The sequence below is a fragment of the Hylobates moloch genome, unplaced genomic scaffold (genome assembly GCF_009828535.3).
Source record: "Hylobates moloch isolate HMO894 unplaced genomic scaffold, HMol_V3 SCAFFOLD_17, whole genome shotgun sequence".
Lineage (NCBI taxonomy): Eukaryota > Metazoa > Chordata > Mammalia > Primates > Hylobatidae > Hylobates > Hylobates moloch.
In genome coordinates this window covers 29,178,717-29,192,500 of record NW_026652292.1, presented here as the reverse complement: position 1 = coordinate 29,192,500, position 13,784 = coordinate 29,178,717, and the positions used below count along the sequence as shown (strand labels likewise).

The 13,784-nt window shown below is 43.8% G+C and overlaps 1 protein-coding gene across 4 annotated transcripts in view; it reads left to right on the top strand.

Moving 5' to 3' along the window:
• Positions 1 to 13,784, top strand: part of MTMR12 (myotubularin related protein 12) — an 88,814-nt gene that overhangs the window by 28,047 nt on the left and 46,983 nt on the right. For all 4 annotated transcript variants that reach the window (XM_032136002.2, XM_032136001.2, XM_032135999.2 and 1 more), the window contains exons 2-3: positions 9,992 to 10,052; positions 12,617 to 12,759. In XM_032136002.2, the coding sequence (XP_031991893.1) occupies positions 9,992 to 10,052; positions 12,617 to 12,759 (204 nt within the window). The remainder of the gene's footprint in view (positions 1 to 9,991; positions 10,053 to 12,616; positions 12,760 to 13,784) is intronic.

The window sequence follows — 13,784 nt, the reverse complement described above, 5'->3', positions numbered from 1 at the left end:
CTTAGATAATGTGGGGATAGTCACAGCTGTGGGTTCTGGGAATTGCTGATACTTGCAATGGGATCCAGAACAGATGTAGACAGTTTCTTTTGATCTGTGGGAGAAAACTTGCGGAAACTGGAACTTATTTTTCACGTCTGCCTCTTTTTTACAAAATTAAAATAAACAAATAAAAAGTAGCCATAACGTTGGAGTAAATGTTGAAATAAGGAATTAACAGTGGCCGGGCAGGGGGTTCACACCTATAATCCCAGCACTTTGGGAGGCCAAGGCAGAAGGATCACTTGAGGCTGTCATGCTTCCCTCTTTTTTTTTTTGAAATGGAATCTTGCTCTGTCACCCAGGCTGAAGTGCAGTGGCACGTTCTTGGCTCACTGCAACCTCCGTCTCCCAGGTTCAAGCAATTCTCCTGCCTCAGCCTCCCAAGTAGCTGGGATTACAGGTGTGTGCCACCACACCTGGCTAATTTTTGTATTTTTAGTAGAGATGGGGTTTCACCATGTTGGCCAGGCTGGTCTCGAACTCCTGACCTCAAGTGATCCGTGCTGGGATTACAGGTGTGAGCCACTGTGCCCTGTCCATGCTTCTGTTCTAATTGAATTTAAGCCCCACTGAGATATTCTAGTTTAGAAAACCTGGACGTGCTGTGGTCCTGGTGCCAGCAGTTTTTGCCTTTCCTTTGTGCCATAATGGCAAGCTTTGTTGAAATTCAAATGGAGCAGCAAGAGGTGCTATGCAAAACACATAGACCATTTTTAACTGATGCATTTGTTGAAAATTTGCATAATTTTCAGAGTTAGTTTTTTAAGAAAAGTCTGTCAGCCTAACCTTTCTGCCTTTCTGCTGCACAGTGAACGTGATAGTTAATGGAATCAGTGAGGAATGTTACCTCATGTTTCACAGCTGCAGAAGTAAGGTTGTCAACATCCACTAACTAGGCAGTTGGTAGGGACTGTCAGAGTTAAAGGCGCAGAGGCTTAAGGGCAACTCTAGACCCTTCTCTAAAACGAGTTTATGGTTTAAGAAGCTCCCACCACCCCAAAGAACAGGGATAGTACACCGGCAGCTCTCACTGGATGCTGATTGAATTGGCTGTTAGATCCCGGGATGTGCTAGGCCTATCTACTGCTCTCTCTGAAAAGGCTTCACGAGTAATAGTCTTTCCATTAAGCTTTAGAGGAATCCTCCCTTTTCCAGTGTATTGCAATATGAGTAGAGCATTTGGTGATGCCATCCATATTAGTGGCTAAGCCTAGCTATTTCTTTTCTATTCTTTTTTTTTGAGACAGGGTCTTGTTCTGTCACCCAGGCTGGAGCACAGTGGTGCAATCATGGCTCACTGCAGCCTTGACCTCCCAGGCTGAGGTGATTCTCCCACCCCAGCCTTCTGAGTAGCTGGGACTACAGGCACATGCCACCATGCCTGGCTAATTAAAAAAAAAAAAAAATTTTTTTTTTTTTTTTTTGTGGAAATGGGGTTTGGCCATGTTACCCAGGCTAGTCTCGAATTCTTAAGCTCAAGTGATCCGGTCCATCCACCTCGGCCTCCAACAGTGCTGGGATTACAGGCATAAGCCACCGTACGTGGCCAAGATTATATACTCTTGAAAGGAAGCAAGAATTGCTCAGGCATACATACCAGTGTTATTCATAGTTAGAGCCTTTCCTGGAGTCCCACTGAACTCTCGAGTCACTTGGCTTGAAAATTAGAGACTCATGCCTCAGAGGACCCAGTGGAGTGAGTCATAAGAGGTAACTCTTTCAGTAGGTGTTGAGGAGCCTCAAGTTTCTTCTCCATGCATCGGGCCAGTGTCACTTAGGTTGGGTGTAGGTGTCTTTTGTTGTTGTTTTCCCTTTAGCTTCCTTTGGCCTCTCTATAACTCTCATTCGAGGCTTTCCCTGGTCATTTTGTGTTGCTCGCTTTGACCTGGTTTCAGATGGATCTAGCAGGTACTTCACTGATCATTCTGCCTTGTTTTTCCTTTTTCCTTTCATTCCTTCTTTCCACATGACAGTGTGGTATCGAATAAGAACGCAGACTGGGCCAGGAACGCAGACTGCACGCAGGGTTTGACTTTCACCTGTGCCACGTACTAGCAGAGTGTCTTCATCTGTAAAATGGAGACGATCATGGGTATAATAACTCTATTGCAAAGGTTTGCTGTGAGGATTAAATGAGTTAATAAATAAATATAAAGCTTTTTAGACAGTAGCTGGCACTTAGAGCCCAAGAAATGTTTATTATTCACTTCTCAACCTCAGTAAGGGCTGGCCCTGTACCCACTTTGGAAAAGGGAACTTCCGGTAGACTTTGGCATTCACAGATTGGACATCTGTGATTTCTACAGTCCACAAGTGACTCTTGGTCACAGTGTAGTAATTTGTAATGCCACTAAGAAAGAGATTATATTTACTCATTCAATTGTAAAGGTTGGAAAGCCTTTAATCACTCGTCCAACAGACTTGCCAGCGAAGACAACAGCTTATACACATTCAGAATACAGCATGGTTAGGAGTAGGATGCACATAGGGGAATTTCAGGGGAACCCACTCCAAGATCCACATGTAGGACTCAGCACATCCAGATACGGGTGCTCTCGTACCTTGTTGGTATCCACCTCTGCTCTCCTTCATTCAGCTATGTTCATTCTCCTGGGATCAACAAGCAAAGAATGGTACATCTGTTTTCTCTTAAGAATATTGAGATATATTAGCTCCATATTTGTCAGTTCTTTCTTTGTTTTTCTTGTGGAGTTGAAAAAGCAATTGTGAAATATAGGGATGAAGAGACTACAGACATTGCCAGTGAATACTCTCCATTCCGTCCTTCCTACCCACCCAAACAGGTAACTTGTGAAAATCAAATTCAAAGAAAAACTCCAATTAAACATATTTTTGAGGCAAGGATTTCTTTATGGTTCTTATTTGTATACCCTGATTTTTTGGAGTCCTCTGGGTTATTTCTCTTCTTGGGACTGGTATGGATTTTTGTTTGAAGGGGGAAGCAGTTGATAGTGGTGATGATGGTATTTGTTTTTTACCTGAGTTGATTATCTGTAAGACTTGCATAGTGTATATTTATAATTTTTTTTGAAGTGTTAACCAGAAAGGATTAGATACTCATGATGATTTTTATTTTTTATTATTTTATTTATTTATTTATTTATTTATTTATTTATTTATTTATTTATTTATTTTAGACGGAGTCTTGCTCTGTCGCCCAGGCTGGAGTGCAGTGGCATGATCTCGGCTCACTGTAAGCCCTGCCTCCCAAGCTCACGCCATTCTCCTGCCTCAGCCTCCGGAGTAGCTGGGACTACAGGCGCCCGCCACCACACCTGGCTAATTTTTTGTATTTTTAGTAGAGACAGGGTTTCACCAGCTAATTTTTTGTATTTTTAGTAGAGACGGGGTTTCACCGTGTTAGCCAGGATAGTCTCGATCTCCTGACCTTGTAATCCGTCCGCCTCGCCCTCCCAAAGTGCTGGGATTACAGGCGTGAGCCACCGCGCCCAGCCTGATACTAGTGATGATTGAGTACAATGTGGCACCTTAAATTCCAGTGCTCCAGTGGTTATATAGGTTTCTATTCTCAATTTGTTACCACCTTTTAGCAACTTGATCTACTGTCAACAAAATTAGTAGCTGAGAAAGCTTTTTTGTGTGTGCATGTCCAAGCAGGTCCTTCCTCGGATGTGGTCTCTTTTTTTTTTTTTTTTTTTTTTGAGATGGAGTCTTGCTCTGTCTCCCAGACTGGAGTGCAATGGTATGATCTCAGCTCACTGCAGCCTCCACCTCCCGGGTTCAAGTGATTCTCCTGCCTCAGCCTCCTGAGTAGCTGGGATTACAGGCGTGCACCACCATGCCTGGCTAATTTTTATATTTTCAGTAGAGACAGGGTTTCAGCATGTCAGTCAGGCTGGTCTCGAACTCCTGACCTTGTGATCCACCCGCCTCAGCCTCCCAGAGTGCTGGGATTACAGGCGTGAGCCACCGCACCCGGCCCAGATGTGGTTTCTTAAGAAAGCCATTGGTCTACTTTTTTGGTCTTGCAGAGGGTTCAGAGTGCTTTCTGTTGCAAAAGATAAGATGCATAATGACCAGACATAAATCATGGTGTGCTGCTAGAAGATAAATCCTATTAATAGAAAAATGCTATTTCCTTTTCCCTGGCTTCAGATATTCCTATGTAGTTAAAGATTTAGGGCCAACTTCAGTGTTGCTAATTTCAGGAATTCCTGATTCACAGAAAAAAGAACTGTGAGACCTCCTGAGTACAGTCAATTTAGTTTAATATGGGAAACAGGATTGGGAGAAAAGTAGAAGTTACTAGTCTCATGAAACAGATTTTTTTTTTTTTTTTAATGATAGAGTCTCCTTCTGTTGCCCAGGCTGGAGTGCAGAGGCGCGATCTCAGCTCACTGCAACCTCCACCTCCTAGGTTCAAGCTATTTTCGTGCCTCAGCCTCCCGAGTAGCTGGGATTACAGGCACACACTGCCACACCCGGCCAATTTTTGTATTTTCAGTAGAGACGTGGTTTTACCATGTTGGCCAGGCTGTTCTCAAACTCCTGGCCTCAAGTGATCCACCCACCTCAACCTCCCAAAGTGCTGTGATTACTGGTGTGGGCCACCACACCCTGCGGACAGATTCTTGAATAATTCCCCTGCTCTTTGTTTACTCATGAAAGGAAATCAAGCAGAAGCACAGATCCTGCTACCCCCAACAACTATAACAAATTACATTACCAAGTACCTGTGTCACTGAAGTTACGTATGTATCTCTTAAAGCTCTCATACTAGGTAGTATTGTTTCCATTTTATTATATTGGAGGAAACTGAAACTGACAGTCAGTTTAAATAACATGACCAAAGTCATGTCTGTGGATGCCAGAGCCATATTTGGACTGTGGCCCCAGGTCGGTATTCTTTCTGTTTTTAGTGCATGCACAGAGAAAATATTGGCGAAACATAGAGAAAGACAAAAACTTAAATTGTCAGTACTATGCTGTATAAAAAATACAACTTTCTATTTAAAAAAAATTTGTTTTAAGATATACATGGGGCCGGGCGCGGTGGCTCACGCTTGTAATCCCAGCACTTTGGGAGGCCGAGTCGGGCGGATCACGAGGTCAGGAGATCGAGACCACAGTGAAACCCCGTCTCTACTAAAAAAAAAAAAAATACAAAAAATTAGCCGGGCGTGGTGGCGGGCGCCTGTAGTCCCAGCTACTCGGAGAGGCTGAGGCAGGAGAATGGCGTGAACCCAGGAGGCAGAGCTTGCAGTGAGCCAAGATCGCGCCACTGCACTCCAGCCTGGGCGACAGAGTGAGACTCCGCCTCAAAAAAAAAAAAAAAAAAAGATATACATGGATACCTACCTAATATGTAGATGCAAATTCATTTTTCTCCCTCAGATTTTCTGCTTAGCTGGAAAAAATGAGTATTAAGTGTTCATTCTAGAAAAGTAGGGCAGCTTTTAGGAAATGAAATGTCTGTGTTATGTCCTTTTAGCACTTTGGTGTCAAATGCAATGGAAAGAAATTGTTTTGGAACCTTTAGAGATGTTGCTTCTTAGAGTTTGTCCCTCTGGCTGGATAAAATTAATCTGAGAACAACAATTTCAGTTTTTTATTTACAGCTGATAGGAGCATTTGTAAGCATTTTGACCTATGAGAGCTTCATTGTACCCCCACACACCACACCTCAATTCTTTTCAAGATCTTTCTGGCAGGGCCCTACCCTTTTTATACCTCTCCTAAGGTGCCCCAGGATCATCACACATTTGAGATGATGTGCACTCTGAATGTGAACTTAGTAAGAATCCAAAGAATTGACTTTTCAAGAACCAGTGAAGTAAATACCACCAGGCTGCCTCTCAGCAAGTTGTCAGGAGTGGTAGTTGACTTTAACATCCATGTGCTTTTGTCCTGTATGTCCCCAACCCCTAGACTATGGACTGGTACTAGTCTGTGCCAGCACTGCAGGAGGTGAATGTTGGAGTAGGGGGCAGCAAGGATTACCTCCTGAATTCTGCCTTCTGTGAGATCAGTGGCGGCATTAGATTCTTATAGGAGCACGAACCCTATTGTGAACTGCACATGCAAGAGATCCAGGTTGCACACTCTTTATGAGAATCTAAGTAATGTCTGATGATCTGAGGTAGAACAGTTTCATCCCAAAATCATCCCCTGCCTCCCTGCCAGGTCCTTGGAAAAATTGTCTTCCTTCCACGAAACCAACACCTAGCTCCAAAAAGGTTGAGGAATGCTGCTGTGTGTGACAGATCCTTGAACGTGAAGTACAGTTCTCCTAACGGAATTTTTCTGATTTGTTCTGATCAGTTTTGTAGTAAGAGTTTCCTTTACAAGCAAGGGATGCTACATTGATTTTCTCTTTTGCAATGGGAAACTAGAGACCATGTTTGTTAGAATTGGTACATAGCAGGGAAGAATGTAGGCTCTGAGTTCAATGGGGCTTGCAGATCCTTGGTTAGTAACTTTTTTTTTTGAGACAGGGTCTTGCTCTGTTTCCCAGGCTGGAATGCAGTGGTGCAGTCATGGCTCACTGCACCCTTGACCTCCAGGCTTCAAGTGATCTTTTCACCTCAGCCTCCCAGGTACCTGGGACTTCAGGTATGTACTACCATACCTGGATGATTTTTTAATTTTTTTGTTTGTTTGTTTTGTAGAGATGAGTCTCACTCTATTTCCTAAGCCCGTCTCAAATTCCTGGACTCAAGCAGTCCTCCCGTCTCGGCCTCCCAAAGTGTTGAGATTATAGGTGTGAGTTGCTGTACCCAGCCATAACTTACTTTTTTTTTTTTTTTTGAGACAGAGTTTCGCTCTTGTTGCCCAGGCTGGAGTGCAAAGGCACAATCTCTGCTCACTGCAACCTCCGCCTCCCGGGTTCAAGCGATTCTCCTGTCTCAGTCTCCCGAGTAGCTGGGATTACAGGCATGCACCATCACCCTGGCTAATTTTGTATTTTTAGTAGAGATGGGGTTTCTCCATGTTGGTCAGGCTGGTCTGGAACTCCTGACCTCAGGTGATCCGTCCACCTTGGCCTCCCAAAGTGCTGGGATTACAGGCGTGAACCACCATGCCTGGCAAGCTCAGTCTCTTCTGAAGATACAAAAATTACCCGGGCCTGGTGGCAGCAGCCTGTAATCCCAGCTACTTGGGAGGCTGAGGCAGGAAAATTGCTTGAACCCAGGAGGCAGAGGTTGCAGTGAGCCAAGATCACGCCACTCCAGCCTGGGCAACAGAGCAAGACTGCGTCTCAAAAACCTAAAATAAATAAAAATAAAATTGTGCTTTGCCAGCCGTGGTGGCTCACACTTGTAATCCCAGCACTTCCGGAGGCCAAGGTGGGCGGATCACCTAAGGTCGGGAGTTTGAGACCAGCCTGACCAACATGGAGAAACCCCGTCTCTACTAAAAATATAAAATTAGCCGGGCATGGTGGTGCATGCCTGCAATCCCAGCTACTTGGGAGGCTGAGGCAGGAGAATCACTTGAACCCAGAAGGCGGAGGTTGCAGTGAGCTGAGATCCCATCGTTGCACTCCAGCTTGGGCAACAAGAGCAAAACTCCGTCTCAAAAAAAAAAGTGCTTTAATTTAGTTCTTTGTCAATGACACATGAGGAAAACTCTCAATTATAATTTTTTTTTTTTTTTTTGAGACCGGGTCTCGCTTTTGTCACCCAGGCTGGAATGCAGTGGCACGATCTTGGCTCACTGCAACCTCCGCCTCCGGGTTCAAGCAGTTCTCCTGCTTCAGCCTCCTGAGCAGCTGGGATTACAGGTGCCCGCCACCACACCCGGTAATATTTTTGTATTTTTAGTAGAGATGGGTTTTTGCCCATGTTGACCGTGCTGGTCTCAAACTCCTGACCTCAAGTGATCTGCCTGCCTAGGCCTCCTAAAGTGCTGGGATTGCAGGCATGAGCCACCGCACCTGGCCAAGAATTTTTAAATTACCAAAACACTCATAGCTTTTAACATGCAAGAATAGTTCCTCTTGCTTAAGCCCCAGACCAATACTTCAGAATCATCTGGGGAGCTTTTTACAAAATCAGAGAGCCAGTCTGCATCCCTCTACTGTAAGTCCGCAGGCTTATGGGTGCTGGAGAGTGTTTAGATAACAAGCTTCCCACGTGATCTGACCACACTGCCTCAGAGGGACTTGGTTTGTTGGCATCTTAGTCACCTCCAATTTATACCATGCTCAAAAATGAGTTCTCAGGAAAAGCTCTAACATTCTTCTTCGGCCTCAAGATAGGCTGTACCCAGGTTTCTTCTAATGCCATATTTCAGTCCGAATTAACAAATTCAGAAAACTTCCCACCCAGAGCCTTCTACCAAAAAAAAAAAAAATCTGATTTTATTTGTTGACAAAACTGGTTGTGTCTTGTAGAATTTTTCACAGTCAGAATTTGACTGATTATATCCCCACTGTATTATTTGACATGTTTCTCTGTCCCAGTGTTTCTGATAAATTGGCTGATTGCCATGGAAGTTCAAGGAGATTGAGGTTAGATATTTTGGCAAGAACACTTCCTGGATGGTGTGGTACACTTTATTAGGAGGCCCATGGTGCCTCTCTTTGTTATGTTAACCGCCATATATGATCATTGCTTTGGTCTATTAATTCATTAATGTTTGTAATTAATTATCTTTGAATATCCAATAAATACTGAGTCCCAAATAGAGGCACTTGAATATATTTTTACTGAGAAGCAGTGACCCAGAACCTGGCCTTGATTCTCTATTAGAAATGACTGTATCCCTTGGCACTGTCTTGTGGTTTTAGGTAACTTTGAATGGACAAAGAATGTTCCAGCTCTCTTTACTGAGCCCTGGTGTGCTATAGGTTAGCTGGATCAATACTGACTTGATACATTCATGTTTTCCTATTCTTACCTTTGGGCCTTATTCATGTGTCCATATTCTCTCAAGAACACATCATCTTTTGTTTTCAACCCTTGATCCTCACTGGAAGGAGAGGGGATCATGCTGTGGCGTGTTGTCTCTTTTCTTTCTTTCTTTCTTTTTTTTTTTGAGACGGAGTCTCACTGTTACCCAGGCCGGAGTGCAGTGGCATAATCTCGGCTCACTGCAACCTCTGCCCCCCGGATTAAAGTGTTTCTCCTGCCCTAGCCTCCCAAGTAGCTGGGATTACGGGCACTCACCACCATGCCTGGCTAATTTTTGTATTTTTAGTAGAGACGGGGTTTTGCCATGTTGGCCAGGCTGGTTTTGAACTCCTGACCTCAAGTGATCTGCCCATCTCGGCCACCCAAAGTGCTGGGATTACAGGTGTGAGCCACCACGCCGGGCCATCTCTTTTATTTCTGATGCTGTGTTTGAGCAGCCTTGCTTTGCTGTGTGACACTTCAGGTTGTTCCTTAGGTAAGGAGAGATAAGGAGTGCCTACCTCTCCCCCTCTACTTGGGACAGCTACTAGTTATCAGTCCTAAATAATTAGTTTGATACATTAAATATCAATAACTTGGAATTTTCTATCTTCCTTTAGTTAAAAACGTTTTTAAAAAGTATCTAGCTTGGGCTGGGCACGGTGGCTCACCTGTAATCCCAGCACTTTGGGAGGCTGACGGGGGCGGATCACAAGGTCAAGAGACTATCCTGACCAACAAGGTGAAAGCCCATCTCTACTAAAAATACAAACAATTAGCTGGGCGTGGTGGCACACGCCTGTAGTCCCAGCTACTCGGGAGGCTGAGACAGGAGAATCACTTGAACCTGGGAGGCAGAGGTTGCAGTGAGCTGAGATCGCGCCATTGCACTCCAGCCTAGCGACAGAGTGAGACTCTGTCTCAAAAAAAAAAAAAAAAAAAGTAGCTTGTAACATAAACAAAAAGCTTCTGAGGGTATGTGATATTTTAGTGTGTATTCTGAAAGCATGGCTTAATGTTATTCATTTTAAACCCTTAAACAAAGAAAAATATCCTTTGCTCTTCTCTTTTAGGAAATTCACACAAACGAAAAGGAAGTAACAGAGAAGGAAGTAACTCTTCACTTGTTGCCAGGTAACTGTCATGTTAGCATAGTAACTCCTATGCAAGGCAAAGCCAATGATAAATTACATCATCCCTAGCCTTGCTATATTTAAACTCCTTTGTTTTCATCCTCTCACATATAACAGTAATGAATTGAACAGACATATCAAGGTTTTTAGTTCAATAACTACACACCTGGGTCTGAGTATTACAACATCTGCAAAGAATTTTTCTTGTTTCCTCTTCCCCCAAACTGATGAAAATAAACCTGGAATATTCTCACTGCTTTCACAAGCAAATGAGGACTTTTTCAGGCCATTCTAATGGCCTCTTTCAGTATGCTGATCCCCAATCTTTATGTCAATCCCCAATCTGTAGGGAATTGAGGAAAACAATTCAACTGCCATGGCCTCCCAAGGCAACCATTCGTGGGTGGCTTTACCTCTTGGTCCATACCCACTTGTGCATGTGAGCACGTGTACTGGGGATGCTGGGGTTTACCAGCCCTGGGGCTGCCAGCACTTCGCCCTGCAGTCATTGTGAAGGAGCCTGGATTGGTTGAATATTTTTGAGATAGAGGACAGTGACTTTAGCTTAAGTTAAGTTTTAATCATTTCCACATTCAGGAATAGAAACTACTTGGTGGTGTGTCCTCTCCATATATGGAATATTCTGTGATCCATGTATTTAATTCTTTTTCTACTTTCTTTTTCTTAATTCAAAATAGCTTTTTTAAAATAAGTTTTTTTAGGTACATTTCCCCAAAACAATACAGGCTTTATTCTGCCGCTTTTTATTTTATTCCAGTTTATTGAGGGGATATAAATCTGTGCAAGTTTCGAACTGATCCACCTTAATTGGTAAAAGAATTCTATAACTTTTTTTGATGTTTTTAAATGTCAAAGGCTTTTTTTCTATAATGATGACTTAAACCTTATCTCCTCTTGTTTTTCTCTTCTTGGGGTTATAGATTCGGAAATTTTATTTTTAGCTTAGCATTATGCATATTCTCCCCCCCCCGAATTACTTCACAGTCTCATCTAGGTGTGGGTGTGCAGCGGTGAGTTCACAGTTAACTTCTCTGAGCCTAGTTTGACAAACTAGACAAAGATCATTTCTAGCTCCCAACTCTTGTGCTTCTAGACTCTGTGATCTGGTATAAACCAGCTGATTATGGCACAGCATGCCATGTTTGCAGAGGGCCTCACCAGGAATGTTGTATTAGCTAGTGCATGCTAATTTCTGGCCTCTAGTACATGAGGATGGGACAGGGCTGGCCTGGTCTTGGGGAGAGCCTCACCGTTAAAAGGTGTTTCACGTTGGGAGGTGAAAGCACAGGAAGTCTTGCTTACATGTCTTCCCCCATGGACTTGGCAGAGACCCTTTTTCTGGGACTATTTTAAACCCTAATGAGGCCCTGTCTTCATTATTGCCTTCAAACTGTGATCTCTCGAGAGGCTGACCTAGTGACTGAGCCATCTTCCGATATTTCCTTAGTGTTTCAGCCAGAGGTAATTAACCCCTTGAAAGATGAGGGAACACCACCATAATATGTGTCCCTTCTGAGTGTCTGAAACTGTTCGTTTTCGTATTGAAAGGTAGACTAAATAAATTTTGAGCCAAAAAGTAAATTTAAAGACCTTGAAGGAGCTATCAAGTGGGAGATTCCAAGGAGAAGATGGTGATCTGTTGCATGAAAAGAAAAATCCTTTGGGTTTTTTTTGTTGTTGTTGCAAAACATTTATACTTAGTTTTTCATTTCCCCCATAGTCTTCTCTTTTGCCTGCCCCGTGAGCTCCTATGCTTCCAGGTGGCAGAGAATACTGACCTATTCCTTAATCCTCATCTTTTTGACTGCAAGGAGGGATACTTTCTGTCTCCAGGGGCTGCAGCTTCTCACGTCGGCTGGGTGCTGCAGATGGAGGAGGAGAGGTGACACATTGAAAGGAAATACGCTTAACTAAGAAAGAGAGGAAACACGTTTTTTCCCCACAAACCTCTGACCTCTGTTTTCCTCCCAGCGTGGAGCCAGAACAAGGGTGGTCATGCTGTGGAAGGCTGCAGCACCTCTTGGATCTATGGAAGCTGCCTGGAAGTCCCATTGCCAGGGAGGCACTGCCACTCTCTCAGCACTTCCAGTATTAGAAGCTGCCCCCTCTCACAGGAAAGTAGGCTTGGGATCTGCGTTTTTTTAGGGCAGACTGGGGCAAGCCCATCTGTGTTGACTTAGGGTATTGCTTCTATGGAACATCTGCTTGGGTCAAAGTAATGAAAACACTAAGATTTCTGCGTGAAAGTGCAGCTCAGATCATTAGTACCTATTTGGAAATTTCCAACCAGTGAGAAGATAGAGAAATGTCCTGCATGGAGGTGTGTCTGAGCCATTTCAATTTCACTTCTTGGTGGTTTCCACTCTGCCTCATCTTCTCTCCTATGTTTTTGCAGCTCCTGCCGTGCTGAAAAGTGTAAAGTTCTGAAGCCCCATGTTGTATTGTATACTTGTCCTTATGTAAATAGGGCTGGAAAGCCTTTAGTGTTTGCATATTGTATGTTCCCTGAGAACTCTAAGGAGGACCTGTTTTGGTTTCCACCAGGTGAACAGCTGCTTTGTGAAGCCAGCACAGTGCTGAAGTATGTCCAGGAAGATTCCTGTCAGCATGGGGTCTATGGGAGGCTTGTCTGCACAGACTTCAAGATTGCCTTCTTGGGTGATGATGAATCTGCATTGGATAATGATGTATGTATGGGCTGCATTTGGCAGAGTTTGCGGGCAACAGTGTAGTTGTGGTTCTGTTGTCTTTTTTTTCCCAGCTTCTCAATTACTCTACCCCCTAACACACATAAACACGAAGGACAGAAATCCTGCATGTGTGAACTGCATTTGGTGAAGTTTGGGGGGAATAGCACAGTTGTAGCTCTGTTGTCTTTTTTCCCCCCAGCTACTCAGTTACTCCACTTCCTATCATCCCCATCCTCCTCACCACCCCACATAAATACACACAAAGGACAGGGTCCTTCTCATCACTGGCCTGCTCTCTGTCCTTCAGGATCTCCTTTCAGTGGCAGGACTGTTTAGAAATTTCTCACCCGTGCCTCATGTCATACTGGCTTGCTTTTGACCTAATGTGTTGACACTATCAACTTTTAATTTTCTTCTGTATTTCAGTGCAATATATATCACTCACTGGAATAACATCTTCCAAATATACTAATTCCTCACGTTTTCTCTATACTAAGCTCTTCCTTAAACCCAGGAACTGAGTTCAGTAATGAAACCGATGGTGAATGCAGCCTTTGAATTTCGGTTCACTCTGTTTTTGTTTTGTTTTTTATTTTTATTTTTTTTTTGAGACAGGGTCTCACTCTGTCACTCAGGTTGGAGTGCCGTGGCGCAGTCGTGGCTCCAATAATCCTCCCACCTCAGCCTCCCAAGTAGCTAGGACCATATAAGCATGTGACATTCACGCCTGGCTAATTTTGTTATTTTTGGTAGAGGCAGGGTTTTGCCGTGTTGCCCATGCTGGTCTCGAAGTTCCGAGCTCAAGAAATCCACCCACTTTGGCCTCCCAAAGTGCTGGGATTACAGGCATGAGCCGCCTCACCCGCTCACCTTATGTTTAATCTGAACCTAGTAGCAGTGGCCTTGTGAAATTTGTTCCTATACATGAAGAATGAGCAATCAAGTAAGGAGACAACTGCCCATACCACTAGGAGAGCACCATATGTTAGTGGAAACCCAACCAAGGCACATGCTGGCCCCAA